General features: G+C 44.6%; 1 protein-coding gene across 20 annotated transcripts in view; it reads right to left on the bottom strand.

Annotated features, from left to right (window-relative positions):
• Window positions 1–18,916, bottom strand: part of mef2d (myocyte enhancer factor 2d) — a 51,876-nt gene that overhangs the window by 25,848 nt on the left and 7,112 nt on the right. For 15 of the 20 annotated variants that reach the window (XM_049024887.1, XM_049024907.1, XM_049024900.1 and 12 more), the window contains 2 exons: window positions 5,223–5,593; window positions 2,673–2,876 (listed from right to left, as the gene is read on the bottom strand). In XM_049024887.1, the coding sequence (XP_048880844.1) occupies window positions 2,673–2,876; window positions 5,223–5,276 (258 nt within the window). In that variant the 5' untranslated portion in view covers window positions 5,277–5,593. Of the gene's footprint in view, window positions 1–2,672; window positions 2,877–5,222; window positions 5,594–5,692; window positions 5,981–6,017; window positions 6,102–12,899; window positions 13,088–13,127; window positions 13,325–18,916 lie in introns of those variants that run through there. The other 5 variants (XM_049024890.1, XM_049024888.1, XM_049024894.1 and 2 more) reach the window with 5 other exon arrangements.

The raw sequence follows: 18,916 nt of genomic DNA, 5'->3' as shown, positions 1-18,916 counted from the left end.
CCTTTCACATATCCCGTCTTCGCTCCTTTGAGACACACACACGTATATACGACTGAGAGCGAAGCCTGGGGTCTGAGCTCAGGGCCAGGCCTTTTATTTGGTGTTGGAGCTTAAGGGCACAGCAGTCAGGTGCCTATTCAAATATGAGAATGGGACTTGAACTGGTGACCTTCAGGTGACAGGCGCAGACGCCTAACCTGCTGAGCCACACAGCACCCATGGATCTAGCCTGCTCAAACCATAAAGATTGTTGAACTCCTGGAAGAAGTTAATAGCCTTTGCCAATCTCCATCAAGCAACAACTGCTCATTTAACTCATAAGGATCATCGGCAAGACTAATACCGTGACACCAGCTTTACTGAACAAGCATCTTCACCAAATATCAGTATCAAATCACCCATAAATTCACCAGTAACAAGCGTTTTCCCACTTACCATGAAGTTACAAGGCACATTGTCAAGGAACAGTCAACCAGTTCTCTCCAAACTGCTATGTCAACATTAAGAAACATTTTAGTCATTTGTTTACATACAATGACCAAATGGACAACAGAGCGTGAAATGAAGGGATTTATGAGAATTCTAATCCTATCATGTGACTTACTAGGATGGCATAGGTACAATGAGGATATGAAATGTCTTCAGGGCTAAACATTCAAAAACCCTTCTACTTGCTGTTCTGCCCCCACCCACCTCACCCAGCTTTGATCTTTGGAAGTACTCAAGGTGCCCAAGGGTATTATTTATGCATGGCACATAAACCTCCCCTCCATGATCTAAGATCTAGGTGATGACAAACCCTTACAACATCATCATCCAAGACAAGATGTGCACCCTCATGTACAAGACTCCTCAGTCCATCTCAGTGCTTTACCAGCCTCCGCCTCTCTCTCACTCTTTCCTCCACCCCCTCCTGACTGGGATCCGCAGTCAAGCAGATTAACACATTCTGGCAGGAGGAGGAAGCTGCCTTCACCCGTGGCACGTGCAGGGCTGAGAGGCGGAGTACATGCCCACTCCCTCCATATTTCAAAAGCGACAGCTGATCACATGGAAATGAAATTTTGATCATATGTGTCTGCATGTGTGCGTGTGTGTGTGCGTGTCTGTGTGTGCGTGTGCATCAGCGCTCATCCTCGGTCAAATTCAATCAGCGGAGAAACGGGTGGCATGAATTACCCCCGACATTGATATCTGATCTCTGCTTCCCACCGGTTCAAAATCACATGCCCTTCATGTATAATCTAGTTAATTTAGCTGTTCCTATCTCCAGGAGGCAGGCAGACAGGGGAAGTGCACCAGCCCATTTTAAGCCATGCATTTGTGCCCCGTTTAGCCCCCCAAGGGTTCCTCTGAGGTACGTCCTTAAAGCTGTCCAGCAGCAGGTCCTTGGGAGGCCACGATATTTCGGATGGCTCGCAGAGGCCAGCCGGCTGGACTGGTACCGACGTGACTCGGAACGGTTTGGGGACCAGGGAGGGCTGCATGTCTCGCTGCTCCCCCGGTCTTCACCGTGACACACTTATAAAACGCCACAAGAAGCTTTTCCTTGAGCAGCATAGAGACCACGCCCTGATTAATTTACCCTTCACCAGGCCTGTCAGCTGTGACAAATATTCAGTTTATAGAGAACAATGGCTCAGTTGAACCTGCAACTAAAAAAGACAACATAATGAAAAGACATACTTTTACTGGGTCAACTGAGTGAGGCTTGAGGGAAGACTCCACATATCCGGCGTTTCAGCTTCAACTTCACCGTGTCCTTCTGATTTTTAAAGGGTTCCAGTTGGTCCAAACACCCCCACCAACACCATCAACACTTGGTACATTCCTACAATAAACTCCCTGATTAAACCCTGCTCTACCCTGCCCAATGCTCTGCAATGCGCAGCCTACTGTGACTGGCAAACATTATGTTGCATTCACATTATTGAGCTGGTCTTAGAAAAATTAAGTTATTCGTAAAGGAGGAGATATCCGTTGATTAATTCAGCCCTTCTAAACATTAATCTTTTTCCATGCAGCACAAATAAAGGCACAGGGTAGGAAATCGATGAAAAACGCCACTGTGGTTTGGCTGCTGTAAGTGACAAGGCCGTCTGGCCATGCGGCAGCATGCGGCTGTGGTCTCGCTGAGGGCAGAGGAAGGCGCTCAGGGTGAGGGCTGCTCAGGGCCGTTTTCCTGCCCGCACACTTAGGGCCCGATGGCCAAGGCTGGGGAGGGGGAGCAAGCAGACCCAACTGTCCCCGCTTCTGCCGTCCCACCGCCTTCCGGGAGCCCTGCCAGTGGCACGCAGGAGCCCGCGGGGCCCCCTGTCCACCCTCAAAAGCCAAACTATCAGTGTACCTTCTGGCCCCAGCCCGTGCACGGCCTACCATGCCTAATGTTGGTGGGCGAAAGGGCTTGCTGACAAAAAAGGTCACGTATCGTATTTCTGACCGGCGCGGAGGACGTTCTGAGAGACCCAGAGTGTTAGATCACACGGCACTTAATGGACAGACTGAGAGCAACTTTAAATTAACATCCGTCCTGGTTCAATGACACGTCGCCTTTGCAGTCGAGGAAGCCGCCCTGATGCGCCAGGGCTGGCCGATAGGTCACAGGAGCTCATTCAGAGGCGACATTCAGGAAATAATAGGCTCTCAGTCATGTCGGGTGAAGGCCGTCGTACCTCGATGATGTCGGCATTGGTGCGGCTCTCGTGCGGCTCGTTGTACTCGGTGTACTTGAGCAGCACCTTGTCCATGTCGGTGCTGGCGTACTGGAAGAGCTTGTTGGAGTGGTTGAAGATGATGAGGGCGATCTCGCAGTCGCACAGCACGCTCAGCTCGTAGGCCTTCTTCATCAGGCCGAATTTGCGCTTGGTGAACGTCACCTGTGAAGCGGGTGTGGGAGGGGGATAGGAGTGGGAGGGGGCGAAAAGGCAAATTTTAAAATCAGAGGAGACCATTTGTAGTATGAATGGCACATTCGCATGAGCAAAACGAAAGCAAAGTAACAGACGGAAGAGAATGAAAGAACAACCAAAGAGAATGACAGGATAGCGGGAATGTGTGGAGAGGGTAGAAAAGAGGAGAACCACACAGCAGGTCAAGTGAAGAGCATACAAAATGAGACCACTGTAGACTAAATAAGACCCACCGCACAGTGTCAACACCAAACATTTAAGGACAGACGCAGAGGCGAGACACAGCTCACTGAAACGTAACAAGATGTACAATATTTCCATGGGAACAGAAAGTCACATTGATCGAGAGGGAGAGCTGGGGAGGGTTGCTGCCCCTTCATTTTCTTCTGGAAAGTGGTATGTCTAAGGGGGCGCAGTGAATTAGCGACATCTTCCTAATCTTTGTTTTGCATCCTCGAACAATCAAGATCAAGACCGCAAATTGAGACGCGCAGAATCACAGGAAGTTTTGTCACGTGAAAAAAAATCTCCAGTTCCTGCTCCTGTCACTCTCTCTGTCACTAATTGCCCACATATTGCCCATGTCACACTGAAGAAGCTCTCTCAGGCAGAAGGCCGCCCCCCCCCCCATCTCCACCCACGTTACACCCCCTTCCCCTCTCTTTCCCCCTCGTTCTCGCCCTCATCGCGCCACCACGGATCAGATTATTTTGGGGTCGTTTCCACGGGCAACCGCCTATGAGACACCCACCCCCCGCTCTGCACAAAAATACACACACACACACACACACACACACACACACACACACACACACACACACACACACACACACACACACACACACACACACACACAGGCGCAGGAAAAATACACACAATTGAATCACAACAGAAATGGAAAGCATTGGGAGAGGGTAGGAACACACAGAAGACAAAATATAGTGCTGAAAGTCTTCTGACTTTCAACTAATGCCATTTAAGTCATATACAAGTGAAAGTCAGAGAAACTACTGTGGAATATAGTCTTTGTGTCGCCATCCATCATATGAATGTCAACATGATCAAAATAAAATACTTTGGGGGGAAATAACTATAGCCATGCAATGTAGCCAATGTTTTTGTTCTCCTCCAGAAAATATTATCCATTCTATTCAATTTTCACCAATCAAATGGTTCATGAAAGATACCATTAAGCGATTAAGCAATTAGCTTACTCATCAGCAAGTCACACACCTGACTTCACCCCGTTCTGATCACTCCTCTTAGGACCGTGCCCGTGGGTAATTAAGGCATGTGTGTCGAGTTTGACTGTAGCATGGGGAAAATTAATTAAAGATAAATATCAGGCAGGAGTCGCAAGGAGATGAAGGGAGATCGCAAAGGAGCCGTGTAACACGACAGTGAGAATCATGGGAATGTGCTCCTCTTTGGTAATGGAGGGATTAAGGCAGCCTGTGTAGTCTTCATTACACAGCTACGTTCCACACGGAAAACACCAGTGCTGTGGGTGTGGAGAGGGGTTATAGTCCAGAGGGAGCTGTTGTCCAAGTCCCATATTCTGGAATACCAGTCTCCCACACAAGCCCATTGAACATGGGATGCTTGTCATTAGACATCTGCTCTTGGACTGAGTAATGACACAACAGCGAATTTAAATATTGTTCACTCAAGCATTAAAACGTCCCTACAGCTAAAGAGCCACAAGCAAATTAATTACATACTGTGCTGCGTTTATAAATGATGTTTTAGCATTTCTTATTAAACTCATAAAGCAAGAAGAATTTAAATCGGAAGGCGTTTTTGGCTACTCTTGAAAACCCGGATCTAAAACATTTCTACGAATATCTTGCTTCTTGAAATTAACAAATTCGTTAATGGTATGGACATTAGCTTGGTATTTCCAATGTGAAGGTGTTTCAAGCAGCTTACTGTCTACCTTACACAGAGGGAGTAACCAATTCCCTGGTCGAGGAGACCAACATAAAAACAAGGAATGCTGTCGCTCTTCCTTGTTTCTGCCATCAGCTGTTGATTCTGATTGAACATCAGACGACAAAAAAACAAAAATCTCTCAAAACTGTCAGCGCATATCAGTGCTTGCGGTAATTTGAAAAACTTCAAACAGTGCAAAATGAAATATATATCAAAAATGTAAAAAAATCGTTGGTCTGTTCAGATGTAACAGAAATGTACAGGTGCCTCATGGCTCTGACTGGGCTCTCTCTGGTCTGCTGAGTTCAGCTTTCGATACTTCTGCCATCTCCAGCAAAACTGCCCATTCACAGACAGACAAGGCTCCTGATCGATCCTCACCTGTTTGTTGCGCTCATCTGTGATCCTCTGGATCTGAATCTTTTTTCTCCCCATGCTTCCTGTATGGTGGTGGAGAGGTGAAGGAAGTCGACAGGTCGAAGGTGTGTGTGGCGATCTGGGGGGGGGGATGGGGTGTGATGTCAGCGGCGGGATGGACCCTCTCTTCTCTATCCCCTGCCTGCGGGAGCTGATCAAGAAGTTCTTACCCCGCAGGAAAAAATAAAGAGGGAAACAGCACGAGGGCCAGGACACTGGGCGGTCAGTTCATGGTCTGTTCAGTGGGGGGAGGGGGGGGGGTTGCAGCCTGCTGATCGAGTCTCTCCTAGCTTTGGAAGCCTTTACCCTCGAATGCTGGTAGGGGTGGGGTGTTGCTGTTGGGAGAGGGGAACACAGAGCAGGAGATTAGATGACTGAAGCCCAACTTTTGAACAACAGAAGCAGGAGACATACATCGAACTACCAACACAGACCGGATGTCTGACAGCTGCTATACACTTTGGGCTGGACCTCTGGTCTAGCATCTCCTCCTTCCTCAGACTCCAATCAAGATGGTGAATAAAACCTGAGGATTTTCTACGGTCATCAAAATCACCCAACACGTCCACATGCGGAGGAAATGTGAATCAATCCACCATACGCTAGGACTACACAATGCAGTTTCCATTACAATGTTAACACAAAGTGTGGCTGCTCCCAAAAAGCCAAGCCTAACGAGGCAGATCCTGTTCAGCGACGTGCCTCTGCTCTCGCGGCTATGCCTAGTCAGCTACATTAAAGACATCACTGTCATATCACCAGGCCTGAGGGCGACGGCTCTCCATCTTGGCGGTAAGGAAATCTTGTGCGACTACAGCGACACAGGAGCACAGAAACCAGAACAGCAGTGGCACTGGGAGCCACCGTAACTAAAACATGTCTCCAGCTGACACCAAAGAGTGACTTGCTTTTAATAACTCAAGTTAAAACTAGAATTTTAGCAACGAAGATGCTAGCAATTTTTAGCCGAATGCTATCATCTAACAGACACAGAGTTCTTGCAGAAAGCCTTGATGCCTTTTTTTAAACCCCCTACTTTGGTATCAGAAACTAAAATATTATTTACCCCAGTGTGTCCATGAGCGTTTGCATTAGAGGGGCCCAAACGTTCCGGAATAAAAGATCTACACAAACAGTAGAAGAGTGCTCTACACGTCAGACGGCTTAATGTTTTTACTTTAACAGACATAATACAAAAACACTGACAGTTCAATCAAAACCGTACATAAGCCGGCTCATTTAGACATTACTTGCTGCTGAAAGGAACACAAGTATCATCTTTATGACTTATAAATTCCCTCTGTTGGCTTCTGACAAAAGGAAGCATTTATTAAACTGATCTGTCTATTTCAACGAGCTTAGGTGTGGGTGCGGATGCATGTGTATGTTCCAAATTATGTTGACAACTTGGGTGTTTTAAATCATCATCATTTCATTCTGACATAGCCCCAAGTGTTACAGTGATTCCACATTCAAATACTAGTAAACAGCTGCTGTACCCTTGAACTAGATACTGATATCATTCAGAAAAATAAAACTTAATCCATAGCTGAAGCCAGTCTTGACTTGAATCCCTATACAAGGAGCACTCAACAGGAAGCCCAGGGGACACTATCATTTGGCATGTAACTCCTACCTTCAAAGACGCCAATAACTTTGCAATTAGATTAGCAAACCTAGCTCACATCTTTTTAAGTGAATCTCCCTATTCAGTAGAAAAGGAAATGGTTTCAAACCAACAAATGCTTTCTAACAATTTAATCCCCCAATGGCACATGAATACTGAGGGAAAACAAACAAAAATCATGGAAAAAAAAAAGACTAAATTAAGGCAAGTTCATACACAACTTCTACATTTCAAAATGGGTGATGGAACTGAAAATATACCAGCCATGTTGCTGACAAGAGACTGGACATAAGGATAAGATTACCAGCCTGATAAAGAGCTCTGTTGCTGTAAGGAACTTAACCTGACTTAACCTTCCTTCAGTTAGAATACCTAGCTATGCACTTTTGTATAATCTACAACTATCAGCCATCTATGTCACTTTGGATAAGTGATCTGTTAACCATTTAACTAACAGGGACTGTCCCTCATCAGGAAAGCTGCCATATGGTCCTGCAGATGCTCTCGGCTGTGCAGTTAGAATCTGGTCCTAAATGCGCGAGCTTTAGTTCGCCTCCAAGCATGTGGCACATGGAAAGGCTCCTTTATTTGTGGAGGTACGCAGTCTGCAGCCTTGCGCCCTTCACGCCCCAGGGCCACTTCCCCTCTCATCTCGGCTACAAATTCTGCTCTGTGTCACACTGCTGAGGCATGACCGGGCCGAGCCTGAGGCATTTTCAATTTTCATGAAAGCACCAAAAATACGCACAAAATTATGTTTCAGAAATGTTAAAACAGTCATTTTTTAAAATTTTTGCCATTACTCCTCCTATGCTTATTTTATGAGAACAAATTAACCAACAGCAAAACATCAAAACAGCATCGCAGAATGGACACTGTTTCTAGTTTCTAGCCCCATCTTCCACTGGCCATTCTTGAATCTCTAATAAACCTCAACTAAACCAGTCGTCTCCAAGTGTAATTAATCTGAGGCTACACATGGAGAAGTACTTTAGACAGATAGGGTCGAGTTTCCAAATGGGCATGAAGGCACACGGGAACCCCCCCATTAGATTTTCACAAGATCTACAGGGTCAAGTCAGCACAAAAGCGCCGTCTAAAACGGCAGCTGAGAAACAACATGGCCTGGTGCTCCAAAGGAATGTTCCTGTGGTGGGATCCCATTCCATTCCTGAAGGAGAAGAGCCCACAGCTAGGGGGATGAGAGCAAAGGTGGTGGGAACACAGAAGTCTTCCTCACCCAGCTGTGTGATTCATACTCAGCTGTGGACTCGGATCTCTGGGGTTATGTACAGGCATGCAGGCGCGCACACACACACACACACACACACACACACACACACACACACACACACACACACACCCCCTCTTACAGCAGATAACGATACAGGCCACATCCACACAGAAACCTTTGTTACGCAGGAATGAGCAAAACGATTTTTTTCCCCCACTTTCCCCATTATGAACTATGTTACCTATAGTTAACAACAATGTGTGAAAGCCAAGAGTTCCAAATGCGTGCGATTTGCACGTTTCGTGTTCGCTTACATCATATGGGACTCAGAGTTTATAGCGAGTACCAGCCCAGTTACTTACTACAACCCCAAAGAAAACTGCTGGTCAAACTGTCGGCTCTTCTAGGGATCCCCAGCAAAACAGGCAAATGCCAAAGAGGATGCCGAATAAGGCGGGACATATACAGTAGATTTCCCAGAGCACTGTTCACCACAGGCAAAATCAGCATTACACGGGCCAGTGGGTTTGTTTTGGTGATTCCAGATCAGGCCCTCAGCATTTATCCAGAGAACAAAAAGGGACATTATGCTACACCACCAGTACCCTTATAATCCAGGGCTTACAAATGCCCACTAAGCAGACGACATGTGACAGGGGCACCAATGATCCCTGAAGCCAATTGTTCTTCATGAGCAGGCAGTCGTACACCGCAGAACCATGATATTTCGGCTTTCATGCGGAGAAATCTAAGGTGCTTCCTCTTCCCTCCAGTTAAGAGCACACTGTCTTCACAGCTGTTTTCTGTAGGTTCTAAGTTCATTTACAGTAGATGGTGAACATTGCTGTACTGGGGACAATTTTAACTTTGCTTAACAGACATCTGAAGTCGGAGTGGCGAATATATAATAGTTTGTTGCAAGAGAAAAGTCCTGTCCAGCAGATGGATAATGTGAGCAGTCTGAACTGGAACATTAAGGATGGCAGAACACACAACATAAATTAGAATGTCATAGAGACACTGAAACTCACACAAGCAGCAACACACAACCGCTAACATGGATGCCAGTTACTCAAATGGTGCAGTGGGACGCGATGATTTCCCTCTAACCAGCACCAACTGCTAGATATTTCCAGTCATTTACCTCATTCACGGGCAGGGGAGCTATGTTCTACAGACGCTACTGACTATGTTGTGACTAGACTTTTCAGCAGCATCATCTGCTGGAGAGAGAAACACTGCGAGAAACTATCAACCCTGCCTCGGAGAGCTGCTACCCAGCTTTACCGTGGGGGCTGGGGTGGAGAACTTGATCGCTTTGGCCACAGGTGGCTGGAGAGGCTACAGTGCAAGGACAGCATTCCCCCTTTGAAGGTGGGGGAAGGGGGGCTTATTCTACCGCCTGAGAGGCATACCATTACTACTAAAGCAGCAGGCTCTGCATCGGCACCCAACTAAGACAAACATTTTCCCCAAGACCCCTGCCTCATACCTAGACACAACCACAGACACATGGATCAGAGGGCCTGTCTCCACAGTAAAATCACACTGGCCCAGCAGAAATAAGCTTGACTGCTGCGAGATTATGTAGTTGACCAAGGGCGCAAATACGCCGATTATCAGTGCAGTAACTCCATCCATCACGTCAGAAGACGATAATGGAGCCCGACGCTGTCAGCAATGTCAAGTGCCTCCCTGGACGTTATGCAGAGATCTAGAAAGCAGACCATCTCAGAGAGCCCGTTCGCGTGAAGCACCACAAAGATCAGGACTACAGCTACTACCACCAGCTCCTGGCCCACATTTCAAGGTGGTTCATCCACTGAAGGCTTTTGCTGCCGTCAACCAGAAAAGCCTAAAACACCGGTATAAGCAAAGCAAGGTTTGGTGTCATGATACGACTGAAACATCATTCCTGAAATTTCCTACTCACAGAGCGACAGGTTAGTACCAATGAGGACAAGGCAACTTTTTCAAATCACCCATGCATCTGTTAGCTATACAATGCTAATATTCATAAAAAATCCATGTAAAATATTGAAATTATCCAATATCATAACACAAGGAGTTTCTGTATTTCAGTGCATGTGTTCAAAATTCAAACCAAAAGTAAAACAAAAAACTTCTGATACATTTAATACTGATAACAACAAAGTCAAAGTGACCGGCACCTTATTTTTCAAGGGTGAGTTTCCCCAAAGCTTTTAACATAGAACTTACGAACGACGTAGCGTTAAGGCAGCTTCGGAAAACTGGGCCCAGTATGATACATTTAGCCATAATGCAAAAGAAAAAGGAAAAAAAAAAAAAAAAACCTTTTTCACCCGCCTCCTCTGAAATGTCACAATTTCTGCCACAACCGTGATGCAGCGCATAATCGAAAAAGCGTAATAAACACTTGTTTTTCATGACATATTGGTGAAGTGGCACTGGGTCAGAGAGCAGACGGGCGTTCGTGTGGCGAGGCAGTCACAGGCAGCTCACTGAAGACTGAAGGCATGCAATCGTCACACAGGACCCCATGACACCATCCTGACATTGAAGCAGCAGGTTGGAAACACAGCTACATGAGCTCAGCAAGGCTGCTGATCTTTGGCACTGCAAACGCCATCTTTCTGACTCAACAATCAGAGTAAATTCATTACAAAAATCACCCAGGATTCAGCAGATGTGTCAATACCACAGAGCTCAGAGTTGGAGGCCAAAACTAAACTAACTGACTGTAGCTCTGCGGGATCTTTGCCAATAGGCTGCACACTGATTCCTCAAACTAACCCTCAGGAAAGGGCCTGTTCCTCCAGCCCACATCTACAGCCTCATTCAGGATAAGCAGTCTCCAGCAACTGCACCCCATTCATCAGTGTCTGCAGCAGGAACTCAGAGAGCAGAATGAGGCAGGTCAGCGCATCTGTGGAAAGAGATGGGGGGCCCATTTGTCAGGACGCCAATGCCCCCCCCTCACGTGTGTACATTCCCTCTACAGGATCTTTGAGCTGCGATGAACCACGTGGCAGCTGCTCACACACCTTCTGTTCGACCCCAGACAGCTGAGCAGCTGCTCAAAGCCTCAACTTGCAAACTCGGGGGAAAAAAAAAAAATTATAAAAACCTGCTGTTTTTCCTCTGGCGTGCTACATAAACTTCCTGTAAACTCCACTGACGGATGCAGAAACGTGTTATTTAGCCTGGGACATTTTTAAAAAGGGCAGGTAGGTCCATATGGCGAGGACAAGCTTTTGGAAGACTAAAGTTAACTGGCTGGAAAAAAGTCATATCAAAGGTTACTTTATAATAAACAAAATGTTAATTGACATAATGTACAAGCAAACCTTTTCACATTCTGCCCCATTCAGGGCTGAATAGGACATCTGCCTGTAGCAGGGGGAAAAAAATGAAAAGATCCTGAATGCCAAGCACCGAAATTAAAAACAAATCGGAAAAAATGACTGCCACAACAAACAATTTGTAATAGCCTAATCAAGCCGCTTTTCCCAGGTTTATAGTCCACCCCCACCCCCCCCAATGCTGTGTTCCCTAGGGTTCTCATAGCACAGATTGCACTGGCCCACTGCCTAATAAGAGGATTTGTGTGCCTGTGCCCTCCTGTCTTTCTGCGACAGATCCGAGTCCTGCCCAGGCCTGCATGCCAATAACCGCATGCGCCGAAGGGTGGGGGACGAAGGCACGAATGTATAGAAGAGAAGAGTGTGCAGTCACACAGGCAACACAAAGTTCACGTATAAATTCAGGATCAGGCTGAACTGCCAGAAAGCGGCTCTAGTACCATGACGACCGTGAACGTCCACGAGGGCAGTGTTCACATCTGAAGTAATCATCCTTATGCTGAAAACCCTGCGCAGAGACTGTAGCTGTTTGTGCTCAGAGAACTAGCACAGCCACAATCAAAGCAGCTTGATGTCATCTGTCTGTGCTGAGATACAGTGACGTTACCTGCTAACGTGGACAAGAAATAAGCATATTTATGATATTTATAGTATAGGCATATCTGAATGTTATGGTCAGACACACTATCAGCTAATTTTGAAGTATGGAATGTCTGAATTTTCGTGAAAATGGTCTGTGTGATCATTCCATAACAGTTGCCCTATAAAGAATAAAACAAATCTGATTACAAACACAAAAGAACAAAAAAAAATTTTTTTTTAACAATACATATATAGCAGGATGTGTGTGTGTATATACACACACACCTAGTAATGGATATGAGTTGGATGGATGGATGCATGCATGGATGGATGCATGCATGGATAAGTGAACCATCATCAGAAAATACAATTCACTCTAAACTATAATCACCCTGAATGCAAAGGACAGGCTACAAGTCCAGTGGATGAATGTAAAACTTCTGACTGACAGAATGAGAAAAGTTCCACTTTGTTAATTAATCTGGAACCAAACAAATTAAAGACTTCAACTGAAAGCAACTTCTTAAAATTACAGCACAAGCACTTAAAACATTAATTTAAAATATAAATGGGTTTTTCTTAAGTACAAGTACTCTGGCCCAAATTAAACTTAATGGTATTCTTAGGTGCAGATAGTCCAATTCGACCGCAAGTACAATTTGCATTTCAATGTAAGTAACCATTTCTATTTACTGCGTTTCATAAAAGCAGAATTTCAGTGGCACTGCCCGTATAGTTTAGAACCGGCACTGTGATGCTGAGTTACCACCAACCTCCATGGCCCAGACAGAAGATTCACTTCTCCCTCAGTAGCGCACACACACACACACACACGCGCACACACACACACTTACCAGGGATTACAGGAGACCAGGTTGGTGCTCAACATGTTCCAGAACAACATGCTGTGCCAGCTTCTTTTACATGGCTCAAAGCTGTTAGTATAAGGTGCCATCGTCAGGGAGCCTGAGGGAAATAATTAATGGGCCAAACAGACCATTTGCTAATATGCTGGAACCATCCAATAAAGACAAATCGAAAATCCTATACATTCCCTTAAATGAAACGACACGGTCACCTACCCTTCCAAAGTAGCAAATTAAAAAAGCATGATCGATCTGTCGCGATGTACTGCTTATAAAACGGCATTAGGGTGCCTGATATACCGATGAACCAACGGGGGGGAAAAGCCCTCCCTGACTTCAAAGGCACTTGGCATTGGACAGGAGTCACCCCAGCCGTGGAACGGGAGTCACCCTGGCCATCTGCACTCTGAACATCCCGTTCTTTGGGGTGGCACAGCCCAGCATGCCAGCCTACGGACAGCGGCAGCTGCTTCTTTGTGCAGGAAACGCGGAGTCCTCGAATGCGAGGCTGCTGCGATGGCCAGGCTGTACGGCCAAGCCAAGCGGCGGCGCCATGCACAGGCTGAGCCCTGCGGGCACCTGACATGCAGCGAATCAGACCACACACACACACACACACACACACACACACACACACACACACACACACACACACACACACACACACACACACACACACACACACACACACACACACACACACACACACACACACACACACACACACACACAGCTACCTCCTTCCACTTCCATACACACTCACGCCAAGAGACGTCAGCTCAGAAACAGCTGACATGCTGAACAAGCCCATAGCAGCTGACAGATCACAGGTGGGGAGGGGTGACAACCTCCGACAACCTGCCTTTACTACCTCCAGCTTACTTCTCCTCACGAACCCCCACCCACCCATGTCTCATCCCATGTCATGGGTTCTTTGGGCTACGACTAAAAAACAGATGAGCCAGCAAGCTTGGAGCAACCTGTGACAATACATCTTTAGTTCGTGCTGCGGGGAAAATGAGCCACCACCATTGACTGCATAAATATATAGAAGTGTCCCACATTTAAGGGCATCGTTCAGCTGCCTATATATAAAAAATATATATATATTTATAATATTTTCCTAAATTCTGGCAAAACATTTTGCCATGAGGGATATTTGCAACAAAAAAAAGACAAAAAGGTGGAGATCCTGCTGCCACAATGAGCAGCTCCTGAACCCTCACAGCAGGCAGCATGAGGATGTTGCTGCATTTTTAAGTGGTTTCAGGAGCTGCTCGTGATGCGGTACGATGCCAGCACACAAGGATGAGAATGACTGCTTCAGAACAGCACTGAATTATTATGGAGATTTGCAATGATGACAATTAAACTAAAAAGAATCATAGATGTTAGGGCAGCCTTGAGTGCAATTAGCAGGACTTATTTTATGAACCGTAATGCATGGTAACATTAAAGCCGAAGGAATCGCAAGCCCTTTGGCCAAACATCAACAACCAGTATCCACGAGACCAAGCTGATGCAGCACAGCATGCTGTAGGTGGGAAACATTCCACATACCACTAGAGAAACCTCTGTCTGATTATATTTTCATTAATTCATACATTTCAAAAAAATTATGGTAACTGAGCAGCATCCACATTAACTATACACATACACTTAGTGGTCTTTAGGCTTCAGAGACCAAAATGTCCCGAGTCAGAAAACTGCCAAAATGTAATTTCGAAACAGCAGAGCATGACATGGTACTTTTATCCAAAATCTGCATAATACTAAATTTCATTCTTATGAGCACCTCCGCACTCACACATTTTCTTTTAATTGATATATTTCTTACTAAAAGCAAAGTTATGAAAACCTAAGTTTTAGGTTCTTTTAAGTTTTCAAAATCCCTGCTAATTAAATCATTAATATAAACAAGATCTACAACCGAATGAATAGAAACCAAAAAAGTAATTGATCCCATTCAGTCTATTACATGACAAAAACTACAGATACATCAAATACAATACCTGATTACACTAGAGATGGCTTACGTGCCATCAAGCAACAAACCATTCAGTCTAGAACTCTCTTAGTTGTGCCTGAACTGTTGTCGCGACTGATTACAAATTAGTTTTGCTAGAAACAAGTATATGAAATCTATAAAAAAAGCAGGGGAAAAAAAAGTCAATCTGTTTACCATATAATACACAGTACCATATATTCACTGTGTACCAAATACACAATATATGGTGAATAAACACAGAGCAGAGAATATGGATTACTGGCCACTTCTTTCACTGGCAGACTGCATATTACACACACAGCAGTATTTCCCCAGAGAGTTTCAGGACAACTAAAATTCACTCTTCTTCTTGGGCCCCAGCCCATGGAAAGAGATGCAAACTAAAAGGTAGCATGAGGAGTGAGATGCAGCAGATCAGATGACTAGGAAAAAAGTTGGGAGTCACAAGACGAAGTTCGCAGTGTGGGAATGAGAGAAGGGGGCTGGGGGAAGATGGGAAAGGAGCGTGTGAAAATGATAGGGACAGGCTGATGAATTTCAGTCATCCATTAAATGTGGAAGGAGGATGGCAAGAACTCAGACAATATGATTTAGCATGGAAAAAAGTTACATTTTTAAAAAACTACCTCCGGGCTGCTGTGAACCTGACATCATTTGCATACCATCATCTGTTATGTCAACATCTGAGCCATATTTAAATCAGACTATCAATCCCAGCCCACCCATCTTCCCTGTTGGCAACATTCACAGCGGCTACTCCCTGACCAAAATTCACACATAAACATACAGGGAAGGGCAGACAGAGTTATGAGTTGAAAACAGAGGACTATGTCAAGAACACATTGGCAATTCCAACTCTACTCTTCCGTTGCCGTTTCCCACTGCCTCCCCCAATAAGAACTATGCACAGAAAAGGCTCATTCTAACATGGACAGCAAAATATAAAAACAGACACCCACAGAAAGAACAACACAGAAGAAAAAATGCCCTACAGGAACACTGCAAAAAAGCTCAAAGCTCCAGGAATTCTCACACGGCTTCGTACGTCTGGAAAATGACAATAGGACAGACGTGAGGGAGAGAAAGGAAGCAGAACAGCAATTAATGGTGAGAAGAAGCAAGTCATTAGATCAAAAGCAGAGGGGGGGAGCATTGCTAGTAAGCAAGGGCCATAGCAGTGTTCGGTTTCAGCTCGGGGCCTTGGCGTTCGCTGCTTCAGCTGTGCTGTCCTAATGGCCGCACTGCTCACACAACACTGTAGACTTCTCTCTGTGGCAAAGGCAGGACCAACGTGCTAAGACCTCGCCCAACAGCGGTCCTTAGCGCCTATAGCCTCTTTGTGAAGACGCCTTCTAGCACCACCACAGGCAATGTGCATGTGTCGCAGAGCCCGAGAAGTCTCATGTTTTCCGAAAGGTTACCGAGAACGTTTCAGCTCATTAAAGCATTCAAAGGCCTGATATTTTTCTTTTCTCAAAAGCTTATAAAATCATGATGAAACTAGTGCTATTGAAAATTTCACTAAACTAAGGAACTGCCATAGACTGCCGCTGGGGGAAAAAGGCCATTTCTTCCTTTTGTAAATACAGCTTAACTGACCGAGTTTAAGATGGCCATGGTATTGTATACAAATAAATGCCGTGTATCAAATGTACCAGTAATAAATCAATGCATATTCATGAATTCTATAACACAAGGACTAGAAGACCTAACAGACATCATAGCCTAGCCCAGACTAAACAAGCTTAGATGACTTACATTAGCCTACAGCTGGACAAAAGCATTAACATAAAGCCTATTTTATAATAAACTGTTGAATAGCTTGTGTAATTTACAGAATAATATACTGAAAGTGAAAAACAGAAAGCAACTGAAATACCTATTGTAAAGTCAAAATATCATAACATGGACCATCGTAACGTGGGGAGCATCTATATTCTAGCGATTGTTGCTAAGGGTGAGAAGAGGAAGATCCAGACATAGGGGATGAAGTATACTCTGCTGTGCTGCAGTCTTCAGGGCTTAGAGCCACTTACAGAAGCTCACAGCTGACCGCCGTCATCTGGTGAAGCTAAGCGGGGATATAATCATGCCTGACATGTTTTTAGAAGACACATGCTGCAGCCGTGAACATCCATTTACCCCCTGGGTGAAACGAGAAGCAGCATGAACCAGTTACTGGTGGTTAAAACGAAGATCATTCTTAATATAAACAACTAAAGTCATGCAAATTACTGCGCAGTACAGATCCATTATACATCTCGGTTAACAGTGATATCCCAAGTTAATATCAAAGATTGAAATCAGGGTGGATCCTGACACTTATTGGTATTGGCTACCACAGCCCAACCCAAAGAATGATCCAGTTAAACTTTCCATGTTTACCCAAATGTACATCAGCTGTGCAGATTGTAATGTTCTATCACACAGTGCAGTAAGTCTGAGGCACAAGGCTTGAAACTACAAACTAGCAAGATGCCAGTCGTGTGGAAATTCTTTAAATTCAAAAGACTGAAAGTAGACCAACAGCTACAGACGCTCCTCTACTTACAAACTTTCTGACATACGAACGAAGAGAACTGCAAGTCCAAAATGTGTTCTTTGGGCTCCCGTTTGATGTCCGCAACATTAAGTCTTTTTTCTGCCTCCCAATTCCGCCTAGTACAACTTCTGCCCGCTACTCCCGCCGCGCAAAAGCGTGGCATGTGAACTCCTAGCATCCTAGTTCTTTGTACTTGCGTATACCCTTAAAATACTGTTTAATAACGGCTTACGAACTTTTCAAGTTATGAACGGCCGTTCGGAATGTATCTCGTTCGCATGTAGAGGAATGTCTGGACTTAGAATGTTTGCAATGCCATCCTTTCAAGAGAAGGTTGCAACAGAGCCTGCTTAATACAATGACTCTAATTATGCACTTGCAAAAACATCACAAGGAAGAATACTGTGAAATCACGAGGCTTACTCAGGCGAAGAATGCACCAACGCCTAGTGTATGTGTTTGTATATTTATTAAAAGATCAGATCAGGACTCAAATGGCAGATGTAAATATTGAATGTCTACTGGATTAGGGTACCAAAAAAAAAAAAACATCTCTATTGGTTAACATACCAGTATTGGGCAATATTCATTAAAAATCAAGATATTCTACTGTGTCAATAATGGAGAATATAATAATGGAGAAGACAATAGGACGACAATGAGCCATTTCCCTTAGTGAAAGACAAGGGATTTCATTAGTTCCACTTTTAAGGGCACACAAAGTACCAGCCCATAAGACAATTTTATTTGGAACACAACATTTTTAATTCATTATTAAATCTGGCCCACAGTTCAATCTTTCGTTTCCCACAGAAAAAAAGAAACATGTAGCGTCATTCCACTATCAGTATCAATGGTATTAGACAAAATCTCCATGTTGGTGCACCACTACTGCATAGATTAATACTTGATGAAGAGAATCCAAAAATATAAAATGAATTAATCTATATATCCAAGAGATTCTTAAAATACACTCATGTTTGTAATATTCCCCCGATATACCTCATAGTATTGACACAATCCAGGACTTCATTGCTTTCCGTTTATGTTCCTCCACACACACACACACACACACACACACACACACACACACACACACACACACACACACACACACACACACACACACACACATATATATAAAATTAACTAGTCTAAGTCTTAGATTCAGTATTTTATGCCAACTTTCAGAAGCAGGTGAGGTAACAGCAGTGTGCTAAGTTACATACATAGTTTCACAAAAACACAGTATGGCATGATTAATTAATTAAGACTTCAGAATTCAAAGAAGCCCTATTGCATTGCATACATCAAGGGTTAGTCATATACTTGACATTTCTGAACACAAGAGCATGAGCACACATCATATACTTGTGAATCACTGAACTCCAAACGATTTCAGCGACTTGCCTTAGGTTTGGCAGCATGTTAATATGTTACATGTACAAGTCAAAC

This window comes from Brienomyrus brachyistius, chromosome 9 (genome assembly GCF_023856365.1).
Source record: "Brienomyrus brachyistius isolate T26 chromosome 9, BBRACH_0.4, whole genome shotgun sequence".
Classification (NCBI taxonomy): Eukaryota; Metazoa; Chordata; class Actinopteri; order Osteoglossiformes; family Mormyridae; genus Brienomyrus; species Brienomyrus brachyistius.
The sequence above is the reverse complement of the archived record's forward strand: the minus strand, read 5'-3'. Positions and strand labels throughout refer to the sequence as shown.